Source organism: Chelonia mydas, chromosome 14, assembly GCF_015237465.2.
Source record: "Chelonia mydas isolate rCheMyd1 chromosome 14, rCheMyd1.pri.v2, whole genome shotgun sequence".
NCBI classification, from domain to species: domain Eukaryota; kingdom Metazoa; phylum Chordata; order Testudines; family Cheloniidae; genus Chelonia; species Chelonia mydas.
Genome location: NC_051254.2, coordinates 32,894,418 through 32,918,093, shown reverse-complemented (window position 1 = coordinate 32,918,093; position 23,676 = coordinate 32,894,418). Strand labels below are relative to the sequence as shown.

The 23,676-nt window shown below is 53.4% G+C and overlaps 3 protein-coding genes across 15 annotated transcripts in view; 1 reads left to right on the top strand and 2 right to left on the bottom strand.

Annotated features, from left to right (window-relative positions):
• The window catches only part of LOC114022212 (zinc finger protein 184), a 68,834-nt gene that overhangs the window by 26,704 nt on the left and 18,454 nt on the right, over nucleotides 1–23,676 (bottom strand). The window lies entirely within an intron of this gene.
• On the top strand, nucleotides 1,390–23,575 carry LOC114022211 (zinc finger protein 436). Of its 12 annotated transcripts, none has more exons than XM_043528733.1 (6): nucleotides 1,458–1,677; nucleotides 2,358–2,446; nucleotides 2,913–3,274; nucleotides 3,464–3,569; nucleotides 3,915–4,028; nucleotides 4,389–6,084. In XM_043528733.1, exons 4-6 carry the CDS (start codon nucleotides 3,549–3,551, stop codon nucleotides 5,703–5,705), a joined length of 1,452 nt encoding a protein of 483 aa, XP_043384668.1. In that variant the 5' UTR covers nucleotides 1,458–1,677; nucleotides 2,358–2,446; nucleotides 2,913–3,274; nucleotides 3,464–3,548; the 3' UTR covers nucleotides 5,706–6,084. The 12 variants fall into 12 exon arrangements, 11 of the variants coding, with proteins under 11 accessions (XP_043384663.1, XP_043384665.1, XP_043384668.1 ...); XM_043528729.1 differs by having other exon boundaries at nucleotides 3,915–4,063; XM_043528728.1 differs by lacking the exons at nucleotides 1,458–1,677; nucleotides 2,913–3,274 and adding an exon at nucleotides 1,390–1,451 and having other exon boundaries at nucleotides 3,915–4,063.
• Nucleotides 10,553–16,290, bottom strand: LOC119567500 (zinc finger protein 7). 2 transcript variants are annotated; one of them, XR_006285886.1, is made up of 5 exons: nucleotides 16,096–16,290; nucleotides 14,868–14,954; nucleotides 13,268–13,394; nucleotides 12,324–12,437; nucleotides 10,565–11,971 (listed from the first exon to the last, which is right to left on the bottom strand). XR_006285886.1 is itself a non-coding variant. In XM_043528902.1 (3 exons), exons 2-3 carry the CDS (start codon nucleotides 12,412–12,414, stop codon nucleotides 11,184–11,186), a joined length of 879 nt encoding a protein of 292 aa, XP_043384837.1. In that variant the 5' UTR covers nucleotides 12,415–12,437; nucleotides 13,268–13,838; the 3' UTR covers nucleotides 10,553–11,183. The 2 variants fall into 2 exon arrangements, 1 of the variants encoding a protein (XP_043384837.1); XM_043528902.1 differs by lacking the exons at nucleotides 14,868–14,954; nucleotides 16,096–16,290 and having other exon boundaries at nucleotides 10,553–11,971; nucleotides 13,268–13,838.

The following is a 23,676-nucleotide window of genomic DNA, read 5'->3' as shown; positions in this document are numbered from 1 at the left end:
AATCAGACGCCCCTGAGCTTTGCTGGCAGTTGGAGCCTGAGACATGTGAACTGTGAGCTTTCACATATTCGCTGAAGAAGCAGAGTGTCGGACCGCTAACAAAGACATGTTTTCTCCCAAATGTTCAGTTTTCACTGGATTTGAATAAAGCACAACAAACCGCAAATCTTCAAAACCCATGAGTCAGGTCCCTCCCAAGATCATGAGATTACCTTGCAGATCATGAGATAGATAAATAGATAGATTAGTTAGATTAGATAGATGATGGCTTTTTTAATTTGCCTTCTACCTTTTGAACTTTTATGAAACAATCAGGTCAAATTTGCAAGCTTTCCTCTGCAACCAACAGGGCAAGAAACTAACCAGCCGTGAATAAATCTAGGTTGGAAATTGGAAGGTTTCTAACCATCAGAGAAGTGAAGTTCTGGAACAGCCCCTCAATAGTCATAGTGGGGGCAAACAACCTAATTAGTACTAAAATGGAGCTTGATAAATTCATGAATGGGATTATATGATGGGATTGCCTGCGAGAGCAGGGGGACTGGATTTCTCACTAGCCCAGAATGGCCCTTCCAGTCCTGTGTTCCTGTATTTTTATAAGTGAAAGCTGAGACTTTCGTGGAATAACATGAATTCAGGAGCTGGGGCTTTCGGAAATGCACCAAAGATTGCAAACCTCATGATGCAATTGTGGGAGTTGGCAACATTATAAAATAGTTGTTAAAAACAAAGGAAAGATTCTGGTTTAGCCAGGTTCTTTAATACTGACAGGATAAATAATGTAGTATGTTAACCTTTTATTGTAACTTTGCCTTAATAAAAAGGTTTTTTGGTTTTGTTTTTAAAAGGAAAACAGTTAAATAATCTTACTAAAAACCCTTTGCTTTCTTCAGGGTGATTTTATCCCTTTAAAGTCCAGGGACACAGTGATTTTGTGTGTGTGTCTGTGTCTGTGTGTGTGTACATGTGTTCGATGCTTCTGCAACAGAGCTCATAAATAAATATATACTAAACAACAGAAATGCCAACTCTCCGGATTTTAATCACCTCTCTTGTGATATTTTGAATTTTCCTTAAAGTCCCAGCTCCTGGACTCCTGTGATCATGGGAAAATCTCTGCTTTCACTTAGAAAAGGGGGTATGTTTCTTTTAAAAACAAACAAACATAAAAGCCCTCTAAACCACACCAAAACAACAAAACCCATGCCAAAGAAACCTGGAAAACAGAACTCCTTAAAGGTTCCAAAAAGTAGAAAGCAAACAAAAGGAACCTCGACCTTTTAAAACCTCACCCTTTTTAAGTCCATCTTGTGATTTTCCTGTGGTTTAGCTCGTGATTTTTCCTGTGGCAACACTGGGTTCATAAAATCCCATTAACCCTTAACAGCCCCTCACTGGGCATGTGATTCAGCAGAAGGGAAGTTCTCGGTCACGCCTTCCCTCATCACGAGGTAGGCAAGAGGACTCCGGAGCTGGGGCTGCAGCGAGGAGGAGGAACCAGGCTGAGCTTTCTCTGCTCTCTGCTGGGGGTTTGCTGGACTAGGCAAGAGCTGGAGGGTCACTGAGCTGCAGAAAGAGCCGCCCCCCCCCCCGGCTGGAGGCTCGCTGAGCTGGGTGGGCCTCACTCAGCATCTTTATTAGTTCGCCCCCCAGCCTGGACCAGGGCGGCTGCATCCAGTGAGTGTTGCAGCTCGGCTTGATATTGAGGGGAACAGGAAGGGGCTGGAGCAGCTGGGGCTCGTGTGGATGCTGGGGGGAGCGAGGAGAGGCTGTGCGGCTCCTGGATGGGACACGATGCTTGTGAGCCCGGGCTGAGCCGCTGCTGCTCCCCAGCGGGGTCTGTGCGGGGAGCGACCGGCGTTAACCCCGCTCTGTGCCAGCCGGGGGGCGGGACTTTCTGCGGTGGGTGGAACCAGCCCCTGGGGCAGCCCCGGGCTCCGCCGACACCAGCCCCTGAGCCGGAGCCTGCAGGTGAGGGGGGAGAGACCCGGGGGAAGGGCTGGGGCCGGGCAGGAAAGTGACTCTGCACCAACGGCCCCTCCTCGCCCCAGCTCTGCTCCCGGGGGGGCGGGGGTCTGCGAGTCCCGGAGCTGCTGCCCCCCCTGCCCCGGGCTCTGCCCCCTGAGCGCCTGCAGGAGCCGAGCCAGCGCCGGGAGAGCGAACGGGCCGGGACCCGGCCAGGGACCGAGTCTCCCAGCCCGAGGGGAGGGGAGAGGGGGCAGGAGGGAGACAGGGGAGAGCAGGGGCAGCAGAATCTGGAAGGTTTCTCTGCAGGGATGGAGCTGGGGGGGAATCGGGGTGTGAAGTGGACTCAAGTCCCATCTGAAACCTCCCCACTCCCCTTTCCCCCCTGTCAGGCCGCAGAACAACATCCACGTTTCACTCCGGATCATCCCGTCCTCCTGCGGGCCAGGGCAGGGAAATGGCTGGAGCGGAGCCGGCTCAGGTAGGGGGATTTCTCAGGGAGCTGCTGTGGGTTTGTCCTGTAGATAGAGGGGCAGGAAATACACAGGGTAGGGTTGGGGCAGGGAATTTTTATTTACAAGGGGTGTGATGGACCCTGTTCATGCCTGTTACTGGGAAGCAGGAATCTCCCCTTTTGGGTGGACTGAGACCTGACCCTGTGACAAACTGGGGCCAGAACTGCCACATTTGGAGCAGCATCTTTGGGTGACTTTTTGTGGTTGTGAGCGTGCGTACCAAAGGAGCTGTTTCTGATTTGGCCTCTCTCCGTCTAATAATAATACGTTAATGCTCCTCCTTCCACCCCAGACTTTCACCTACCTGGGAGCTAGGCTGGTCTTGTTATCACATTGTACTGATGAGGAAACTGAAGGACGGGGATGTGATGTAACTTTGCAGCCGTGTTGCCCTGTTCTAACCACTAGGCCACACCCCTGATTCCCACGTAGTCTCTCTGCGCTGCTGTTCCCGTAATGCGGATGGGATGAGGGCCATGCGTGTACGAAGTCGGAAGGGCCGGCAGGTCAAGACAAGGCTGGATTTGATCTTGCAGCATCAGAAGCATTTTCCACAGCCGCAGCTCTCTGATCTGACTGTCCTTACATTGCAAAACAATTGCCAGGAGCTGGGACTGGACGACAGGGGATGGATCACTCAATAGTTGCCCTGTTCTGTTCATTCCCTCTGAGGCATTGGCACCAGCTGGAAGACAGAAGACTGGGCTAGACGGACCATTGGTCTGACCCAGGATGGCCATTCTTATGTCCGGAGCAGCAAGGAAGAGGCAAATCTGGGTGTGATGACAGGGCAGGTGTGCATGGAGCAGTCTGGAATGAGGGACCAGTTGGGATGCAAATCTAACTGCAGGGGTTATGGGAACTGTCAGGACATAATGTGTTGGGGAATGGAGCAGACACACCAGTCTGGGTCCCCAGTGGCTGAGCTGGTGGAATTGGGGCTGAGGCAGCAAGTGCTGAGTGGCGAATGCCTGTTGTTTCAGGGACCAGTGACCTTCAAGGAGGTGGCTTTGTACTTCACTGACCCTGGTCAGAGGGCCCTCTACAGGGACGCCATGCAGGAGAACCATGCGAACGGGACCTCACAGGGTAAGGGAGGGTGTGTTTTCCCATCGTTTGTTAGAAACTGTATAGTCCCTGACTTGCCTTGGGCAGCTGCAGCTCTGGGATCGGCCTAGGTCTCCAAGATTTCTGGGATGAGGCCAGAACCTCCATGCCTCTTCCCATGGGACAAGAGATTTGGAAATAGAATGATCTAAATCCTGTCTCCACCTCCTGGACTTTCAAAGGGGCAGAGGGAGATTTCCCCAAGAGGTCCATGAACGTGGTCCATGAATATTCCCCCTCCAGCCAAATCCCAGAACATTCTTGCCCTAAATTTTTAGGACAGTTTAACCAACCAGGGTCTTTACCACTCTGCTGTCTTGTGAACAGGATCTCCGATTCCAAAACCCGACGCTGTCTCCCAGCGGCAACAAGAGGAAGAGCCGTGGGTCCCGGATCTCCAAGGCTCTAGGGAAAGGGAGAACCCCAGAGGAGACTGCCCAGGTGAGGAATCCATGAAACTGACACAGATGTCATCGGTGAGTGAAGGAGACAACTGGGATTCCCACAAAGGCCCCATGAGCACCCCCAGTTCTGCCTCATCCCCCCCTGCCCCGTCAGGATTGTCCGCCACAGGGGTCATATCCTCATGGCAGACGTCGCTCATGGCTTCCCACCCGCCTTGACCGACAGCTGGCAGAACCTCCCTTTGGGCTGAGTGTTCAGCGGGATGCAGAGATAGAATTGCTCCTCCTCAGGGGAAGGGCTTGACTCCTGATTTTTCAGTCTCCCCAGCAGTTATTTTGGTTTATTTTCTCCCCTTTGCCATTCCCCTCTCTGAGATTTCCTTTCTCCCCAGTGCAGGGAGTTGACTCCTGTCCAGATCACCCCATTCGCCTCGGGGAAATATTCAGGACCCGCAAAGACTCCCTGTTGCGCAAGGGCCCGCGCCCCAGGGAGAGACTGAACACGTGCAAAGACTGCGGGAAGAGCTTCCGTCGGCGGTCCAACCTCCTGGCACATCAGAGGACCCACGGGGCCAAGAGACCCCACCCGTGCGCCGACTGCGGCAAAACCTTTGGCGCCTTCTCCAACCTCCTGCGGCACCAGCGTGGGCATGCCGGCGAGAAGCCCTACAAATGTCCCGACTGCGGGAAAGGCTTCGGGCACAGCTCGGCCTTGGTCACCCACCGGCGGATCCACACCGGAGAGAAACCCTACGCCTGCGGGGACTGCGGGAAGCGCTTCAACGTGGTCTCCAACCTGGTGCGTCACCAGCGGAGCCACACGGGCGAAAAGCCCTACAAGTGCCCCGACTGCGGGCGGCGCTGCAGCCAGCGCTCCCACCTGGTCACCCACCGGCGGCTGCACACCGGCGAGCGTCCCTACGTCTGCCTGGAGTGCGGGAAGTGCTTCAACGTCAGCTCGGACCTCATCAAGCACCGGCGCATCCACACCGGGGAGCGGCCCTACGCCTGCAGTGACTGCGGGAAATGCTTCAGCGGCAGCTCCAACCTGCTGACCCACCAGCGGCTGCACACGGGTGAGCGGCCCTACAAGTGCCCCGACTGCGGGAAAGGCTTCACCATCAGCTCCAAGCTGATCGCCCACCAGCGCACCCACACCGGCGAGCGGCCCTACAGCTGCGCCGACTGCGGGAAGGGCTTCAGCGACCGGCCCCACCTGGCCCGGCACCAGAGCGCCTCCCGGCGCGAAAAGCGCTACAAATGCTCCGACTGCGGGAAGGGCTTCACCACCAGCTCCTACCTCCTCACCCACCAGCGCAGCCACACCGGGGAGACCCCCTTCATCTGCGGCGACTGCGGGAAGAGCTTCGCTGTGGTCTCCAACTTGGTGCGGCACCGGCGCATCCACACGGGAGAGAAGCCCTTCCGGTGCGGGGAGTGCGGGCGGCAGTACAGCCAGAGAGCCCACCTCACCACCCACCAGAGGGTGCACACCGGGGAGCGGCCCTACGTCTGCCTGGACTGCGGGAAAGGCTTCAACGTCAACTCCTCCCTCACCAAGCACCGCAGGACCCACACCGGAGAGAAACCCTACGTCTGCCCCGACTGCGGGAAACGCTTCAGCCAGAGCTCCAACGTGATCACCCACCGCAGGCTGCACCACGGGGGGCACGGTGCCCTTGGTGCCGCGGCTAGGGCCAGCCAGCGGGAGTGATCCCCCGCCAGCCTCTCTGGGGCCAGGACATGGCAGCAGCTGACTCTTGGGCTTTGTCAGATAGAGCCTTTTGCTGCTGCAGATCCAGCTGTCTGGAGACCCTGCGCCTCCTGCTGATCTGATGGGGAGGCTGGAGAGAGAGACACACACACCCGTCTTCTCCAGGGGAGGGTGGAGTAAGAACCCCCTCCCCCACTTCCACTAGTGCTTCCATCACCCTGGAGTGGACAACTCCTCTGTTCCCCACGGCACCTGGCCGCTCAGCGCCCTGAGGTTGGGGAAGCAGAGACCTTCTCTCCGGACACCTTTGTTTAGTTTCCCGGTTCCGTGTCCGGGTCACTTCAGGTCCCACGTAAATAAATAAGTTCCCTCCCTGAAACTTCCTTGTGCTTTCTTGAGAAGCAGGTGGAGCTTGTCTGGAGCCCTGCGTGCCTGGGAGGGGTGGGATTACGGAGCCCTGCGTGCCTGGGAGGGGTGGGATTACGGAGCCCTGCGTGCTGGGGAGCGGGGTGGGGGGAATTATAGAGCCCTCCTCTTGAGTGCTGGGGAATTAGGGAGGACGTGCTCCGTGGGTGAAGATTATTCCCAGAGTCGGAGGCCAGAAGGGACAATTGTGATCATCTAGTCTGACCTCCTGTGTAACACAGGCCATAGGACTTCCCTGGAATGGTGCCCGTTTGAACCAGAAAAAACATTCCATCTTGATTTAAAGATTTTCAGTGACGGAGACTCCGCCATCACCCTCGGTAAGTTGTTCCGATGGTGAATTACTTGCACTGTTAAAATGTGTGCTTATTTCCTGTCTGAATTTGTCTAGCTTTTACTTCCAGCCACCAGCATGCAGGCAGAGCCGTCCCTAGGGTATGGCCAATTGGGGCGACTGCCCCGGGCCCCGTGCTTGGGGGGCCCCGCCCTTCGTGAGGAGGCAGGTGCCCGGCGCGGAGGTGAGGCGGGCGGGCGAGAGGGGTGAGGAGGTGAACAGGGAGTCGAGCGGCGGGCGGGGGGGGGGAAGGAGGAGCCCCCCTACTAACCTCCCCCTCCCCCCAGTGCCTCCTGCCCATCGGTGGGCCCCGCTGATCAGTGCTTCCCTCTCCCTATCAGCACCTGCCGCCGATCAGCTGTTTTGCAGCATCTGGCACTGGTGGGGAGGGGAGAGGCACGAGGGTGCAGCGCGCTTGGGGGAGGGGGTGGAACTGGATAGGGAAGAGACGGGGCCGGAGGGGCAGGGGTGGGAAGAGGCGGAGCAGGGGTGGGAAGAAGCAGGGTGGGGTGGGGCCCTGGGGGAAGGGGTGAAGTGGGGGCAGGAGCTGGGGGGAGCAGATAAGTGCCGACTTTCTATGTCCCGGGCCCCGCACCCTGCTCGGGATGGCCCTGCCTGCAGGGAGATGGGTTATGTGGGGAATTAGGAAGTTGCAGGAGAAGAAACACAGGGCTAGAGCCTCTGCTGGCGGACAGGGGTACTGCTCTACTGGAGGGGTTGGGGCAGCACTAGTTGATGATGATGATACCGAGTTCTTCTATAGGGCTATTCATCCAGAGGTCTCAAAGCGATGGAGGTGAATGCCATTGTCGCCCTGTTACAGATGGGGAAGTAACTTGCCTGGGGTCACCGGCCAAGCTGGGGATTTGGGAAGGAGGAGCCTGGGAACTACAGACCAGTCAGTCTGACTTTGATCCCTGGGAAGCTACTAGACCAGGGGTGGCCAAACTGTGGCTCGCGAGCCCCATGTGTCTCTTTTACAGTTCAGGTGCAGCTCGCGGAGCCCCCCACCCCCCATTCTCTGCCTACCAGACTGCGGGGGAGCTTAGGGCTTCTGCCTTTTGGCAGGGCTAGGGGCTTCTGCCAGAGATTACTGGTGGCTGCTGAAAACAGTGTGGGGAGGCACAATTTAAAGGTTTGCCCCCCGCAACAGCTTGAGTCATGCCCCTCAAGCACACCCCCTCTTATCCTCAGCAGTCCCTCCTACAGCTCCCGGGTGTTTGCTCCGCGTGGAGAGGCAGCAGCAAACAGCTGGGAGCTGCAGGAAGAGGTTGCTGCTTTAGCTCCCCGAGGAGAGGCAGCAGCATAAGCAATGGCTCTCCCTGCAGCTCCCAGATGTTGGCCGCTGTCTCTCCCCCCAGCCGCAGCTCCCAGCTTGCCAGCTCCAGCAGCTGCCATGCAGGGAGGTGGTCAGGCAGCACCATGTGACTGAGCAGGGCCTGCAAATCCTGGCAAAAATCTTAGGGGGGCATGTGACCCTGTGTGCCCCCCTCCCTATGCGTCACTTCAGGATTCTGTCCAGCAGGAAGGAAGGTTTCAGGGCTTCAGTCCCACAGGGCACGCCTGCTGGGGCTTGGAACTTCAGCAGGAGCAGGGCTTCAGCCCCGAGCCCTGGCAGGCATCTCCCATGGGGCTGAGGCCTGAGATCCCCCTACCTGCAAGGCTGAAGCCCCGAGCCTCGGCAGTCACGCCCCAGCTCTTGAACTTCTGAGGATTGTCATATGCGTCTTGGAGGGTCAGTAAGTTTGGCCACCCCTGTAATAGAGCAATGTATAACATTCAATTTGCAAATACCTGGAGGATGAAGGGGTAATCACAAGGAGCCAGCGTGGATTTACTAAGAACAAATCATGCCAAACCAGCTTGATTTCCTTCTTTGACAGAGTAACTGGTTTGGTGGATGCGAGAATGTGGTGGACATAATTTACCTGGACTTCAGCAAGGCTTCTGACACAGTCCCTCCGCACACTTTGATAAGTAAGCTGGAGAAATGCCAGCTTGGCAGAACTACCATTAAGTGGATATGTAATTGGTTAAACAACTGCAGACAAAGGGTAATTATTAATTGAATGATGTCAGATTGGAGGAAGGTCTCGAGTGGGGTTCCACAGGGATCTGTTCCGTGTACAGTGTTGTTTAACATCTTCATTAACGACCTGGATGTAGGACTAGAGAGCGTGCTGATCAAATTTGCAGATGACACATTTTGGAGAATAGAGCTAAAGTTCAGAGGGATCTTGATAAATAGGAGAACCGGGCTATAGACAACAAAACAAAATTCAAGAAAGGCAAATGTGAAGTGCTGCACTTACTGAAGAAGCACCATATGCACAGATACAGAATGGGGGCTAACTGGCTTGGCAGCAGCACTGCTGAGAAAGACCTGGGAGTTATTTTGGATCAGAGCCTCCATATGAGTCAGCAATGCGATGCTGTTGCAAAAAAAGCAAATGCAACTTTAGGTTGCATTAACAGAGGCATAGCATGCAAGTCGCAGGAGGTGATAGTACCACTCTATTTGGCTCTGGTTAGGCCTCAGCTGGAGTGCTGTGCCAAATTTTGGTCACCAGTGTATAGAAAAGATGTCGAGAAACTGGAAAGGATCCAGAGGCAAGCGACAAAGATAATCAAAGGGATGGAATGCAGCCATCGGAGCCAGGGCCGGCTCCAGGCACCAGCGTTCCAAGCAGCTGCGTGGGGCGGCAGTGCGAAAGGGGCGGCAGCTCCTCTAGCCACGGTGGCAATTCGGCGGCAGCTTCTCCCTTTTGCCATCCGCGGCGGCAGTTTTTTTCACTGCTTGGCGCGGCAAAAACTGTAGAGCCGGCCCTGATCTGAGCAAAGGCTGAAGGAACTGGGTATGTTTAGTTTGGAAAAGAGGAGATTAAGGGGGGACCTGACAGCAGTCTTCAAAGGCTGCCATAAAAAAGATGGAGAAACGTTGCTCTCTTGCCACAGAGGGCAGGACAAGAGGCAATGAGTTCAAACTACAGCATAGCAGATTTAGATTAAATCTCAGGAAAAACTTCCTAACTCTAAGAACAATAGGCCCATTGAACAGTTGCCTCAGGAGGTTGTGGAAGCTTCATAGAATACCAGGGTTGGAAGGGACCTCAGGAGGTCATCTAGTCCAACCCCCTGCTCAAAGCAGGACCAATCCCCAATTTTTGCCTCAGATCCCTAAATGGCCCCCTCAAGGATTGAACTCACAACCCTGGGTTAGCAGGCCAATCCCTCCCCCCGGGCTGCAGATTGCAGGGGCCGGTGACCTTTGAGGAGGTGGCTGTGTATTTTATGAAGAGTGGGCTCTGCGGGACCCTGCTCAGAGAGCCCTCTACAGAGACGTCATGCAGGAGAACTATGAGACTGTGACCTCACTGGAGTTTCCAGTTTCCAAACCTGATGTGATCTCCCAGCTGGAACAAGGGGGCGATCCATGGGTCCCAGACCTCCAGGGCTCAGAGGAACAAGAGATCCTGAGAGGTGCCTGCACAGGTGGTGGGATGGTGAGTGAGAATGAGGAACAGAATCCTCAGCAGAAGGATGCTGAGCATGTGGACCTGCACGGGGTATTGTTGCAAAGATCCAAATGGCATATGTCCAGGAGTCATGAGCAGTGAAAAAGTTGTGAGAGACAGTACAGGCCAGAGGAGCAGCAGGGAAACCAGCCAGAAGAGAAAGTGGGTAAAATCCATTGATAGGGAACTCACAAGGACCTCAGGGGAACCACAGGCCAGCTTCTTCACTGGAGGTTTTCAAAAGGAGGCTAGAGAGCCACCCATCTTGGATGGTTTAGACACAACAAACCCTGCATCTTGGCACGGGTTAGACAAAATGACCCTTGTGGACACTTCTAATCCTATGGTTCTGTGATTCTATGAATTGAACCCTGGTCCCAGGCCAGTGCCCTCTCTGTTAGGAAATTAGCTCCCCTTATAATGCACCTGTTTTGCATTATTCCCCAAAGGGCTAAATGTCCCAGGATCTCATCCCTGCCAGAATACTGCAGAACCACTTCAGTGAACAAGCCTGTGACTTTTGAAATGTATTGTCTTTGGCTGTGTTCATTGTCACTTTTCCCCTCAAGCAGATTGATCACCTGTGACAGGGAAACTTAGAAGCAACTTTCTAAGGCCTTGTCTACGCAGGGAAGTTATTCCAAATAAGCTAGGGTATGGATGTAAAGCACAAGAGCTACTCTACAGTAATTCCCTGTGCGGATGCTTTTATACCATATCAAGAGTGACTTTTTGTGGTTTAGTTTAATCTACTTCCAAAATCATTTGGCAATAGCTGTTCCGGTCTCTTTCCCTATGTAGACAAGCCCTTGGTCAACCACGACTATTTGGGGAAACCAGAGTGGGGATCACAGCCCAGGTGCTGGGTGAAGCTAGGCACAGGTCTCTGGAGCGAGACATGGCTGGAGTATCCCTCTCCATGGATAGAGAAGGGAGGGGAGTCCCTCCCATCTGCCTTCTGTGCCTGGGATGATCTTGTTCCTCCCCTGCCATGAAGCAAAGGACTTAGAAGCTGGGGCTGCAGCAGGAAGGCGGAGCCAAACGGGGTCTCTGTTCCTCCGCCTGCCGAGCCAGAGAGCAGTACCGATCAGGCTGGAGTAGGCTACTGCTGTCTCCTGACCCCAGAGACAGGCAGCCGGTGACCGAATGCCCCCTGACATTCCTGAGAACTGCAAATGCTCTGGGGATGGGACGGGCGTTTGTTTATTTGTAAGGTCTATTCACACAGTGGAGTATCTGATGCACAACCAGGTTGGATCTCTGCTGGAAGCTCTTCTCGCAGCCCAGGCAGGGATAGGGTCTCTCGCCTGTGTGGACTTGCCGGTGCGTCACGAGGGACGAGCTGCAGCTAAAGCTCTTCCCGCACGCGGAGCAGGCGTAGGGTTTCTCCCCATGTGCAGCCTGCGATGGCTGGTGAGCGCCAAGCTGCTGCAGAAACTTTTCTCGCAGTCGGGGCACTTGTCGCATGGGTTCTCCGGTGCCGGACGAGAGCGGAACCGTGGCTGAAGCTTTTCCTGCAGTCGGCGCAGCTATAGGTTTTTCCCCCGTCTGCATCCTCCGGTGCCGGATAAGGCGCGAGTTGCAACTAAAGCTTTTCCCCCACTCAGTGCACCTGTGGGGTCTCTCCCCCACCAGGCTGCTCGGCTGGGTTATGCTTTTGTTGAGTTCCTCCAAACCTCCCACATCATGAGTGGATTTATCCTGACTCATCCCCAGCTGGTGTTCTTGCAGCCTTTCTGATCCACACTGAGGTTCACAGACTTTTCCCTGCTCACAACTCTGTGAAAAGTTCCCTTCGGTTTTTACTGATGGCATCCCATGCAATTCCCCCCGTTCCAGGCTTAGGGACACATTCCCCTCTGATTTTATTGACACTGTCCCATGAGGCTCCGCTGGCTCAGGGCCTTCCTGCTGAGAATTCTCCTCCTTGTTCTCAGCCACCGTCAAGTCACTTGCAGGGACAGAGAGAAACCCCAAATGCGAGTCATTCCCTGTGCCGGGGAGACAGGGGATCTCAGAGAAGGGCAAACCTCAAAACAAAATTAACTGTTCACATACAGAAATCAGAAGCTGATTTCCCTTCCCCTGGAGGAGAGAGAGAGGAGAGGACCAGTTTTGCCTCTGCATCCACCTGAACACTCAGGGGGAAGGGAGCTAAGGCCAGGTGTCAGCCAGCCAGGGCAGGAAGCCATGAGTAACGTCTGACGTGAGGATACGACACCGGCTGGGGACAGCTCTGACCTGGGTGAGATGAGGCAGAACTGGGGGGAGCTCAGGAGGCCTTTGTGGGAATCCCAACTTTTTACTTCCTTTGTCAATGGGTCATTTTAACCAATTCCTCACCTGTGCAGGTACCCCCTGGACTCTCCCTTTTCTCTGAGCTCTGGAGGTCTGGGATGCATGGGTCTTCCCCTCGCTCCAGCTGGGAGATCATGTTGGGCTTAGAAATCAGACGCCCTGCTCAGCGGAAAGAAAATATGCATGATCAGGGGGAAGTATATCTCCTGATAATATGCCCTATGTAGAATGCTCTCTTATTTTGATTCAGCCTCCTTCTGTATTGGGGGCGGGGGGGAGGAGGAATACATGGGAAGTATACATGGTAATACTCGGGGTGAGAAACGTTTGCATGTGTAGGGGCGAGTGTTGTTCCTCTTGAAGGGGATTCGGGAATCTTCAGACATGGGCTGACACAGTCTTGGTGCTAAGCCCTTTGTCTGGTTCTAAACCTCCAAAGGCCTCTCTATGGATAGGGTGAAGTCCAGGCAGGAAGGGACCAGGGAGTCTGTGTGAATGCAAAGTTCTATACAGCCCTTCTGCCTCCTAGGGGGAGGGATTAGACTCCCTGCAGAGTTTCTGAATTTCCTGGGAAGAGGGTGTGGGAGTGAGTCTCTCTCACAAGGGTTCTGGGGAATAAAGGGTTGATACTCCCCTGCTCTTAAATCTAAGGGACCAACAGCAGTTAAAAGAAGATCAGAGTAGATAGGGAGAAGTCACTGATTTGGGTGCCTGTCATCACAGATCCTGATATTATGGGGTGTTGCTACATTTCATCAATATGACATGATGGGATGCAGCAAGGAAAAGAGAGGGGGGCTCCCACAAACCCAGGAGAGGGGCGGGAGAAAGGAGAGATCCTTCTGGGCCTGGAGGAGAGGATGGGAAAATGTGACTCCCCACATTTTCACTTAAACCTTGAGGACCAGGAAAGAACCCCAAGCAGAAGCGGATGCTGGCACTCCAGAGACTCCACAGCAGCTAGTCACAGAGGGGACAGGGATCCTTACATAGTGAGGTCACTGTCTCCTAATTCTCCTGCATGACATCCCTATAGAGGGCTCTCTGACTGGGGTCCAGCAGAGCCCCCTGCCCCTCAGTGAAGTACACAGCCACCTCCTCGAAGGTCACCAGCCCCTGGAACAACGATGGCAAAGAAAAAAGGTGAAAGAAATTTAACTGGTGCCATTATCAGTGCCCGACACAGGAGCTCTTAGATGCACGAACTGCTCCATTCATCCCAAATGGCATGTTGACCTCAGACTCCGAGGTCGACACATTAAACACGGCCACACTGTTAACTATTTCAGCTGAGAATCAAAGCCCACAAGGAAAGCAAGGACAATCATATCATGAAGATCTGCACTATCTACTGCAAAAGGCACATAAATTGGCCACCACAATTTGGTAGAGTTCCCTCCGAACCTGTATTTTCCAGGAGCCCAGCATCACAGAACGGGGTGCAGGAAGAGATGGGGCCGGCTAGATGATCAGTTCTTGTGAGAGAGAATATCTGATTTTTTTAGTACAAATTATTGGGGAGGGAGGGAAAAATATTGCTCACCAAAGGCAATAATATATTTAAGATCCGCCCTGGCAAAAGGGGCCCAAGCATATGGCCCAGAAGTGGGTGAAGGGAAACAGTTTCCTGAACAAAGGGGCGGCCATAGACTTTCTGTCTAATGTGACTTATTGGAGACGAAGGAAAAGCCAGAAGAACCCCTCATGCGAGGGGCAGAAGGACATGCGGCAGTCTACAGCAGCCCTGAAAACAATACGCCCGATCATCTTGGCACATGGACAGAGTTCGTAGAGATATAAAGGTTCGCCCCAGCTCCAAGCTTGACAGCAAACAAGGAGAGTAGCAAGGCACTTTGCTAACCTTGTCAGCTTGCACCAAGTCAAACTTGCCAGACAGCCCACATTCTCTCTCCACATCACTGCCCCGGGAGCTCTCAACTTTTCCAGACTACTGTACCCCTTTCTTGCATACCCCCAAGTTTCACCGCACTTAAAAATGACTTGCTTACAAAATCAGACATAAAAATACAAAAGTGTCACAGCCACACTGTTACTGAAAAATTGCTGACTTTCTTGTTGTACCATATAATTACAAAATAAATCGATTGGAATATAAATATTGTACTTACATTGCCACATACAGCATATAGAGCAGTATAAACAAGTCATTGTCTGTATGAAATTTTAGTTTGTACTGACTTCACTAGTGTTTTTTATGTAGCCTGTTGTAAAATTAGGCAAATATCTAGATGAGTTGATGTACCCCCTGGAAGACCTCTGTGTACCCCCAGGGGTACACTTACCCCTGATTGAGAACCGCTGCTATAGAGAAACCCCAGCCACTGTAATATCAGAGCAGCCCTTGGACTGGGTCTCTCCAAGCCAATACAGAGGCAGACCCTCTCCTGCATAGCAGCCTCTCGCACCCAGAGGTCATCACGTTACCCAACATGTGCCCAACCCTGCCCTCCTCCCTCGGCTCCAATGAGGAGAGATTCTTGGCTGAGGCTGGCAGGACGGGCCCTGCATTTGCCATGTTGCTCTGGGCAAACCAATCCCAAGTAAACTTGAGTGGGAGGCTGTACCTACCAGTGGCTCTTTGCTTTTTCTCTCCCTATAAGCTTTGTCGTCTTCTCTCTTTTTCCTCAGACAGGCCAGACACGCTTGTGACATCTCCTGGAAGAAAGGGGGTGGGGGGGGGAGGGGAGAAAGAAGGTGCTTTTTTACAAACTGCTGCCAATGGCCACCCAACTGCCAGATTTCAGGGCCCAGTCCTGCCCTGCAGATGCTGGTACACCATCCCCGGCACTCGCTCACACAGATCCCAGGGCAGGAGGAGGCCCTCAGGCTTGTGGGTTTGGCAGCTACAGTGAGGCAGATGTCAGAGGGCAAGGCCATGGGCCAGAGAAAAACAATGGCAGCTCAAGGGAGGGGGTGTGTGAGTGCAGCTCCAATCATCCCTCCCCACAAACAACCTTAATTCCAAACCCCTTCCCACCCCCCCAACTCGCCCCAGCTCCAAACATTTCTCCGCAGACCAGTTCTAAACACAGCCACCAATCAACACCCCAGCTCCAACCACTGCCCCATAAATCAACTCCCACATACCAGCTCCCTGCTCCCCCCACTATCAGACCTCAACCCCTCCCCAGTTAGAATCAGTGTCCAGCACAAATCCAACGTCCAAATATCTCCCCCTCACACAACCCCACAAAGCTCCAGTCCCCTCAAACACCAGGCTTGCCACCTGCCCAGATTTTCCCCAGATGAGGGCTCAGCATCATCCCAGATGTCCTGGGTATTGTACCTGAGAGGTGGCAACCCTAACCACCAGCACCCCCTAACCTGAAACATCCCAGCTCCAAACATCCCCGCCATGCCATCTCCACACCCAGCTCCCGCCCCCCCCCCAGAATGTCCCACACGCCCCAGTTACAAACAGTGCCCCCAACAACCAGCTCCCAACCTCCCCCAGTGACACCCCCTAACCCTCCAGCTCCAACCCCCCCCCCCCCACAGGCATGCCCACACACTCCAGTTAGAAACAGCACCCCCCCAACAACCAGCTCCCCAGTAACACCCCCTAACCCTCCACCTCCAACCCCCCCACCAGCATGTCCCACACACCCCAGTTACAAACAACGCCCCCCAACAACCAGCTCCCAACCTCCCCAGTGACACCCCCTAACCCTCCAGCTCCAACTCCCCCCACACCCCAGTGATAAGCACCCTCCTCGCACCTCCTAGCTCCAACCCCCCACTTCTGAACACCCTCCTCCCCCAACAGCACCCGAGCATCCTCCAGCTCCGCACAAACCCCTTGGAGATCCGCTCCCCCAGCTGCCTCCTGGGGGTCCCCGCCGTGCTCCACAGCTGCCCCCAGGGCTGCAGCAGGCTCCGGAGGATGGGCTCCTAGCACCGCGGGCAGCATTGGGTCTGCTCCGCTTCCTCCCAGCGCTGGGGCCCGGGGAGCGGCGCCCTGCATGCAGCAGCCGCCGGGTTTGAACTGCCAGGGCTCAGGGGAAGGTTTTGCAATGGGACATGGGGCGGGGGGGCTCCTTGCGGGGGATTGGTTGGTGCCAAAGGTGTGTGTGGATCCAGCTGTAGAGAAAACCAAACCAAAAACGCCCCAGGCTGGGAAGCTCTCAGGCCGGGGGGGATGGGCAGGGAGTCAGGACACCTGGGTTCTATTCACAGCTGTGTGGGAACAAGGCTCCTTCCAGCCTGAGAAAATCCCTGTGAGTGTTGCTACCCGACTTGGTATTGAAGGGCACAGGAAGGGGCTAAACCAGCTGGGCTCTAGCAGCTGATGCTGGGAGGGGAGAGAGGGAGACAGGAGCTGCTGGGGGAAAAGGAAGAGGAATCGGAGCTCAGGTGGATCCTACATCTGAGTTAGTGCTAAAGCCTGGTGGAAGATGCTGCTGCTTCTGTTGTGACCTGGGAGCCCAGGCTGAGCACCTGCTTCAGCGGGGTCTGTGCAGGGGGAGACCTGCATTAACTCCCCTCTGTGCCCAGCCCAGGTGGGACTTTCTCCGGTGCTTGGAACCAGCCCCTGGGGCAGCCCCGGGCTCTGCCGACACCAGCCCCGGAGCCGGAGCCTGCAGGTGAGGGGAGAGACCTGGGGGAAAGGGCTGGGGCCGGGCAGGGAAGTGACTTTGCATAGCCTCAGATCTGGCAGTCCCAGTCTCTTGTTATTTTGTGCTTTTCTTAAAGCCCCAGGTCCTCTAGTCCAGTCCAGTGTTCTCAACCAGGGGCACATGGTATTCCTGGGGGTACGCAGAGGTCTTCCAGGGGGTAGATCAACTCCCCTAGCTATTTGCCTAGTTTTACAGCAGGTTACATAAAAAGCCTAGGGAAGTCAGTACAAGCTAAAATTTCATACAGACAAAATGAGAAAGGAAGCAATTTTTCAGTACTAGTGTGTGGTGACACTTTTGTATTTTTATGTCTGATTTTGTAAGTAAGTCATTTTTAAGTGAGGTGAAATTTGGGGGGAATGCAAGACAAACCAACCTCCTGAAAGGGGGACAGTCATCTGGAAAGGCAGAGAGCCACTAGTCTGGTCCAGTGTTTCTCCCGCTTTTTGGAGACTGATCTGCTGCCTTTCTAAACTGTGTTTGGGAGATCTCAGGGCAAACACTGCCCTTCTAGTCCAGGCATTAGGGTGTGACTCTCTGCTGTCATTAAAACTCAGCTGCTAGCCTTCATGGTTGCACAGAAAAGCTTGATGACTTGAGTAAAACCCAAAAGCCTGAATGCACACAAACAGAATCTGCATTTTTTTTAATTTTTATTTTTAGCAAATGTCATGATTTTGAGGGTCTGGCTCACAATTTTGGGGTTGTCTGCACCAAGAGCCAAACTTCAGGAGAGAGCCGCTTCAGGGGGACCATGAATAAGCCTCAGTGGGCTATCCTGTTTTGTCAGAGGAGTTGTCAGAGGGGGGGTGAAAAATAAGACGTGTGGGAGAGACAACTTGAAATATGGCAGATTTAGCCATCTCTGTGCAGTTAGGGCAATAACATGGAGCGGTGAGAGAGAGTGTGTGTGTGTGGGTTTATTCCTTATTTACACATCTGACCCCATTTCTGTCCTGTTGCCCCGTCCCCCCCCCGTCCCCCCCCCCCGCCATACACACACACACACACACCCGAGCCGGCTACTGCTTCCAGTGATCAGTAGGGCCCTACCAAATTCAGGGTCCATTTTGGTCAATTTCATGGTCATAGGATTTTAAAAATCGTAAATTTCATGATATCAGCTATATAAATCTGAAATTTCACAGTGTTGTAATTGTAGGAGTCCTGACCCAAAAAGGAGTTGTGGGGAGGTCGCAAGGTTATTGTGGGGGCGGGGGTTGCGGTACTGCTACCCTTACTTCTGCACTGCTGCTGGTGAGGCGGCTTCGGAGCTGGGTGCCCGACCAATAGCCACTGCTCTCCAGCTGCCCAGTTCTGAAGGCAGAGCAGAAATAAAGGTGACAATACCATGAGCCCTGCAAAAAATAACCTTGCGGACCCCCCTGCAACTCTCTTTTGGGACAGGACCCCCAATGTGAGAAACACTGGCTCCCCCCCCCCCCCCCGGTGAAATCTGGGTAAAAGCACATAAAAGACCCGATTTCACTGGGGAAGACCAGATTTCATGGTTCGTGACGCGTTTTTCATGGCCGTGAATTTGGTAGGGCCCTAGTGATAAGCCATGGGGTTCCCATAGAGTTCCACAGGGATGGGTAAACGTCCCTAGTATGAAAACACTGCCAGGGCTAATGTGGACCAGAAATCTTTAATTCCTGGTTTTCAGAGGTTTACACAGAGTTGATTCAATGGTCTGGAAGCAGACGAGGTGGGTCAGTCACCTTAGCTCTGTGTTTTGGGCAGCGAAATTTCCCTTTGCTATGTGGAGGGTTTAAATATGTCTTTGGGAGAGTCTGGGTCTGGGTGTAATAAAGTGACCAAGTGATTTCCCAGCCAGGCAGAGTCTCTCTGCAGGGAAAGAGCCTGTTGAGAATTGGGATGTGAAATGGACTAAAACTCCTTCTGCAATTACCCCAATCACTCCTCTTGCCCGGACAGGCTGCAGAATAACATCCACGTTTCGCTCCAGATTGTCCCATTCTCCCGAGGGGCTGGGTAAAGGAATGGCTGTGGTGAAGTCAATTCAGGTAGGGGATTTCTCAGGGACCTGTCCTGAAGGGACCAGGGCAGAAAATACACAAGAGGAGAAAGAGAGGGGGACAGGGTGTGAGAGAAACCTGCTGGGACTTGTTGGATCTGGGTCCTGGTTTATAGGAACAGGCCCATTGCAAAGGGGCAGAATTCCCCCAATTTATGGAACAGTAAATAAACCCCTGGAGAGAAACTGGGAAAGTTGCTAGCCTCTCCGTGTGGAAGCTTGAGCCCAGTAGTCAGAGGCTACTATGAAATATGAAGGGGCCACCCAGTTGTGAGGAGGAGCTGCCCTATCCCCTCACATCCAGCAGCTAGCAATGGGGAGCGTATTGGGATTCCCACCCGGGCTCTGTCCCTGTCCCCTGCTTGGCGCCTCCATCTCCTGTATCAGCTAGTAGGTGTGTGATTAAATGTGATGGCGCCACCCTCCTCTGTCTTCTGGGAAGGACAAGGGGCTCTCTCCTCCCCACCCCCGCAAGCCTCCTGGCTGCTCTGGTTCTCACAGAGCTTCCATTTTACTGGCCCTCCTCCCTTGTGACTAGTGGGATTGTGGCTGGGGCAGCAGGCACTGAGTGGGTGACTGTGGCTGTTTCAGATGCCAGTGACCCTAGGGGAGGCGGCTGTGTATTTCACTGAGGGGCAGGGGGCTCTGCTGGACCCTGGTCAGAGAGCCCTCTACAGGGACATCATGCAGGAGAATTACGAGACAGTGACCTCGCTGGGTAAGGGATTCCTCTCCTTTTGATTTACCCCTGCGGGAATTCTGCGCATCTGCGGACACGCAGAATTCATCTGTCTCCTATCATTTTGTATTTTCCCGCATAAAAAACGTTTTTGCCTCAGAAGTGCTGCAGTTCCGCCTTTTACCCACCAGAGGCCATTGTGGCGCCAGAACAGCAGCGCCACAGCGGCCTCTGGTGGGCAAAATGTGAAACTGCAGCACTTCTTGGGCAAAATTTATTTTCTGCGGGAAAATACAAAATTCTCTGCCCAGTGCAGCAGAATTCTCCCAGGAGTAGAGTTTATCACAGCCCCCTGTTCCCGGATCCAGATCAGGACAGAGAGGGGCACCCAGGGCTGCTGGGGGATCACAGACTGGGGTTCAGAATGGGACAGACTGGAGCACGGGCTCAGGAGTGGGGTGCCGGTGTTGAGTCTGGGGACGGGGGAGGGCATAGGGATCAGAAGTGCAGGGACGGGGCAGACGTGCCTGGCTGAATGGGAGAGGCTTGGGGTCAGCCAGGGGCTGCGTGGGGGAGGCTTCCCAACACCCTAACAATCCCCCTCCCGCCCAGCAAAGAAAAACCACATACCCACACCCAACACCCTCCAGGTTCACTCCTAGGCTCCTTCCCTCTCCCTCAGCTCTTCTGTTACCCTTGACTCCCCTAAACCTTTGCACTGCTTCTGACAGGTGCAGGAAATACAGTTCATTTCAATTTAAATGAATTACACTAAGTTCTGTATTAATATGCCTCGTAAGGAATCTATTTGTAAAAAAAAAAAAAAAATTACCAGAATTTTTTTTTCTTTTTTGGATCTGCATTGTTACAGACATACTTGCTGACAGATATTTTGAAATAAATTACCAAAATATTTGTAACTGGCATGATTATACTGTGTTATTTTGACAAATAAAATATGCAGAATTTTGGATTGTGTGCAGAATTTTTATTTTTTTTTGGTGCAGAATTCCCCCAGGAGTATTGATTGTTAGAAGCTGTAGGGTCTGTGATGTGCCCAATTTGGCTTCTGCTCAGGTCCTTTCCTGGTCTCTTAGGCTGTAGGGGATTGGGCCCCGTAGCCCCCTGGTCTGGTGAGAGAGAGACTTTCAGCTCTATACCTTTTCCCATGGGACAGGGAAGTCAGAAACCTAAGGGAGATCCTACTTCATATCCACCCCCCATAATTTACATGGGGGCAGAAGCTTCATCTTCACCTGTCCGTATTCACTGTCTCACACAGAACCCCAATTCCCCTCCCTTCCTGGGACTAGCTCCATCTGTGGGGTGGGCCCTGGCCTCCGCAGGTTTAGAAACAGGCAGGGACTTAATATCAGAGCTGGGTCTGAGTTAGCATGTCCCCCAGAAACTCCTACTGAGGTGCAATATCTCTCCATACAGACATCTGCCTCTCCCATGGGGGTGGGGGTCAGTGACCACATTCTCCTACATTCAGATTTCACACACACAGCATGGGGGCTGGTTAAAATCAGGGAATGTTCTTTGTGACTGATATTCTACAAATATATAATGCATCCTGATCTTGCCTGATTTCACTCCCTGGGCAGGATTTCTCCTTCCCAAATCTGATGTGATCGTCCGGCTGGAAAGAGGGGAAGAGCTGTGGGTCCCGGATCTTCAGGGCTCTGCAGAGAGGGAGATGTTGAGAGGTACCTGCACAGGTGGGGAACCAGTGAAGTGGATGTAGGGAACCATCAGCTGAGATTCGCTCAAAGACTTCGTGAGCTCTCCCAGTTCTGCCCCACCATCTCTTATGCCCAGCATGTGCCATACCCTCATGGCAGACGTCACTCATGGCTTCCACCGATCCTGACTGACATCTAGCAATAGCTCCCCACTGACCTCTCTTTCTAGTGTCTAAATCAGGTTCCTTTTTTTTCTCAACCACCCCAGTGGTTACTGTGTTTCATTTCCCCAGGCCCCCCCAATTTGCTATTCCCTTTCTGAGCCTTCCTTTGTCCCCAGTGCAGGGAAGGACTCATGTCTGGATTCTCTATCCCGGCAGGTGATGGGACGGTGAGTGAGAAGCAGGAGAGAAATCCTCAACAGGATGGTCCTGAGCAAGTGGAACCACATGGGACGTTATCAGGAAGAGCTGAAGGGCATGTCTCCCAGGACCCCGAGCCGGGAGAAGGCTGTGGGATTCAGCACAGGCCAAAGAGGCAGCAGGGAAATCATCCATCGGAGAAAGGTGACAAATCCAACAATGGTGTGGGAGGTTGCAAGGGCCTCAAGGAAACCCCAGCCCAGCTGAGCAACCCAGAGGGGGAGAGAAGACACACGTGTACAGAGTGCGGGAAGAGCTTCAAACGGAGCTCCAACCTTATCACCCATTGGAGGATCCACACCGGGGAGAGGCCCTACAAATGCTTCGACTGTGGGGAAAGCTTCAACGTGAGCTCCAACCTCATTGCGCACCGGAGACTCCACACGGGGGAGAAACCTTATACGTGCCCCGACTGTGGAAAAAACTTCATCGTGAGCTCGCAGCTCACTATACACCAGAGGATCCACACGGGAGAGCGACCCTATCGGTGTCCCGAGTGCGGGAAAAGCTACATCCAGAGCTCAGCCCTGGTTAAGCATCGGAGAACCCACATGGCAGAAAAACCCTACAAGTGCCCCGAATGCACAAAAAGCTTCACTGTGAGCACCGCCCTCATTAGGCACCAGAGACTGCACACGGGCGAGCAATCCTATACATGCCCCGAGTGCGGAAAAAGCTTCGGAGTAAACTCAGACCTTATCCGACACCAGAGACTGCACGCAGGAGAGAGGCCTTATAAATGCCTGCACTGTGGGAGAAGCTACACACAAAGCTCAGCTCTGATTAGGCATCAGAGAATCCATACAGGAGAAAAGCCTTATAAATGCCCCAGTTGCGAGAAGAGCTTCAGCCAAAGGTCAAATCAGATTAAACACCAGAGAATCCACACAGGAGAAAAACCGTATCGATGCAGCGAATGTGGAAAATGTTTTAGCACCAGCTCAAATCTCGTAACACATCAGAGACTCCACACTAGAGGCTATTAGGGCTGACCAACGTAGATAACTTACATTTGTCAGTTGCCATCTTGGATGTTACATAGATTGATCTTGTGTTTAACCAGGCAAGACCAACCCAAATCATCTGGCCTGTGGGGATTCTGCCTAGCTCTGCAGCCCCTCTGCCAGCCTCTACAATTCTGGATACTGCCTATATACTCTGGACTCAATGCCACCCCTGTGAAAACTCAGAGCTCCGCCGCTTGCCAGGGATTTAGGTGGAGCATCTCTGCATTCTTGGCCCATCCCCGCACACTGGTGGGCATACACCCAGATACCCCTGTGTAAACTGTGGGTTAGGCTCTGTCTCCATCATGTAACCAAATACCACCCCCAAAAGAGTCTTGAAGATACCAGATGGGAGCCACCTTCTGGGGTTGAGGGTTCTTCCTCCTGCCTTGGTCTTAGGTCCTCCTCCAGCTCTGTTCTTCCTGTGTAAACCCAGTATAGTGTAAAGGGATTGGGAAGTGTCCCTTTAAATTGTATGTGAGGGCCTTTGCTGACCCTCACTGTCTTCAAGACCAGAACAGTGGTATAGGTATGTACCTAGGTCTTGCATGTTGAATATATGTACAAAACACAGCTATTTGGACTCCACTGTGCTTGTGTAGTTTCTCCACATTGCGTATGTTATGTAAAGAGCAAAAGACATAACAGTTGTAGAAAGGATGGGATCCTAATCCAGGAATAGAGTGAAACAGACAGTGACTGCACTTAAGAACAGCCATACTGGGTCAGACCAATGGTTCATCTAGCCTAGTATCCTGTCTTCCCACAGTGGCCAATGCCAGGTGCTTCAGGGATAATGAACAGAACATGCAGTCATCAAGTGATCCATCCCTTGTCACCCATTCAGCTTCTGGCAAACAGAGGCTAGGGACACCATCCCTGCCCATCCTGGCTAATAGCCATTGATGGACCTATCCTCCAAGAACTTAT

Bases quoted from the DNA above. Each gene is read 5' to 3' on its own strand.
- LOC114022211 (XM_037913535.2), top strand. From the start codon at position 1,785: ATGGGACACGATGCTTGTGAGCCCGGGCTGAGCCGCTGCTGCTCCCCA. The intron at 1,972-2,357 runs GTGAGGGGGGAG...CCCCCCTGTCAG, and splicing joins CCCTGAGCCGGAGCCTGCAG to GCCGCAGAACAACATCCACG. The intron at 2,447-3,463 runs GTAGGGGGATTT...CTGTTGTTTCAG, and splicing joins CTGGAGCGGAGCCGGCTCAG to GGACCAGTGACCTTCAAGGA.
- LOC119567500 (XM_043528902.1), bottom strand. From the start codon at position 12,414: ATGATCTCCCAGCTGGAGCGAGGGGAAGACCCATGCATCCCAGACCTC. The intron at 11,972-12,323 runs GTGAGGAATTGG...TCCCCGGCACAG, and splicing joins TCCAGGGGGTACCTGCACAG to GGAATGACTCGCATTTGGGG.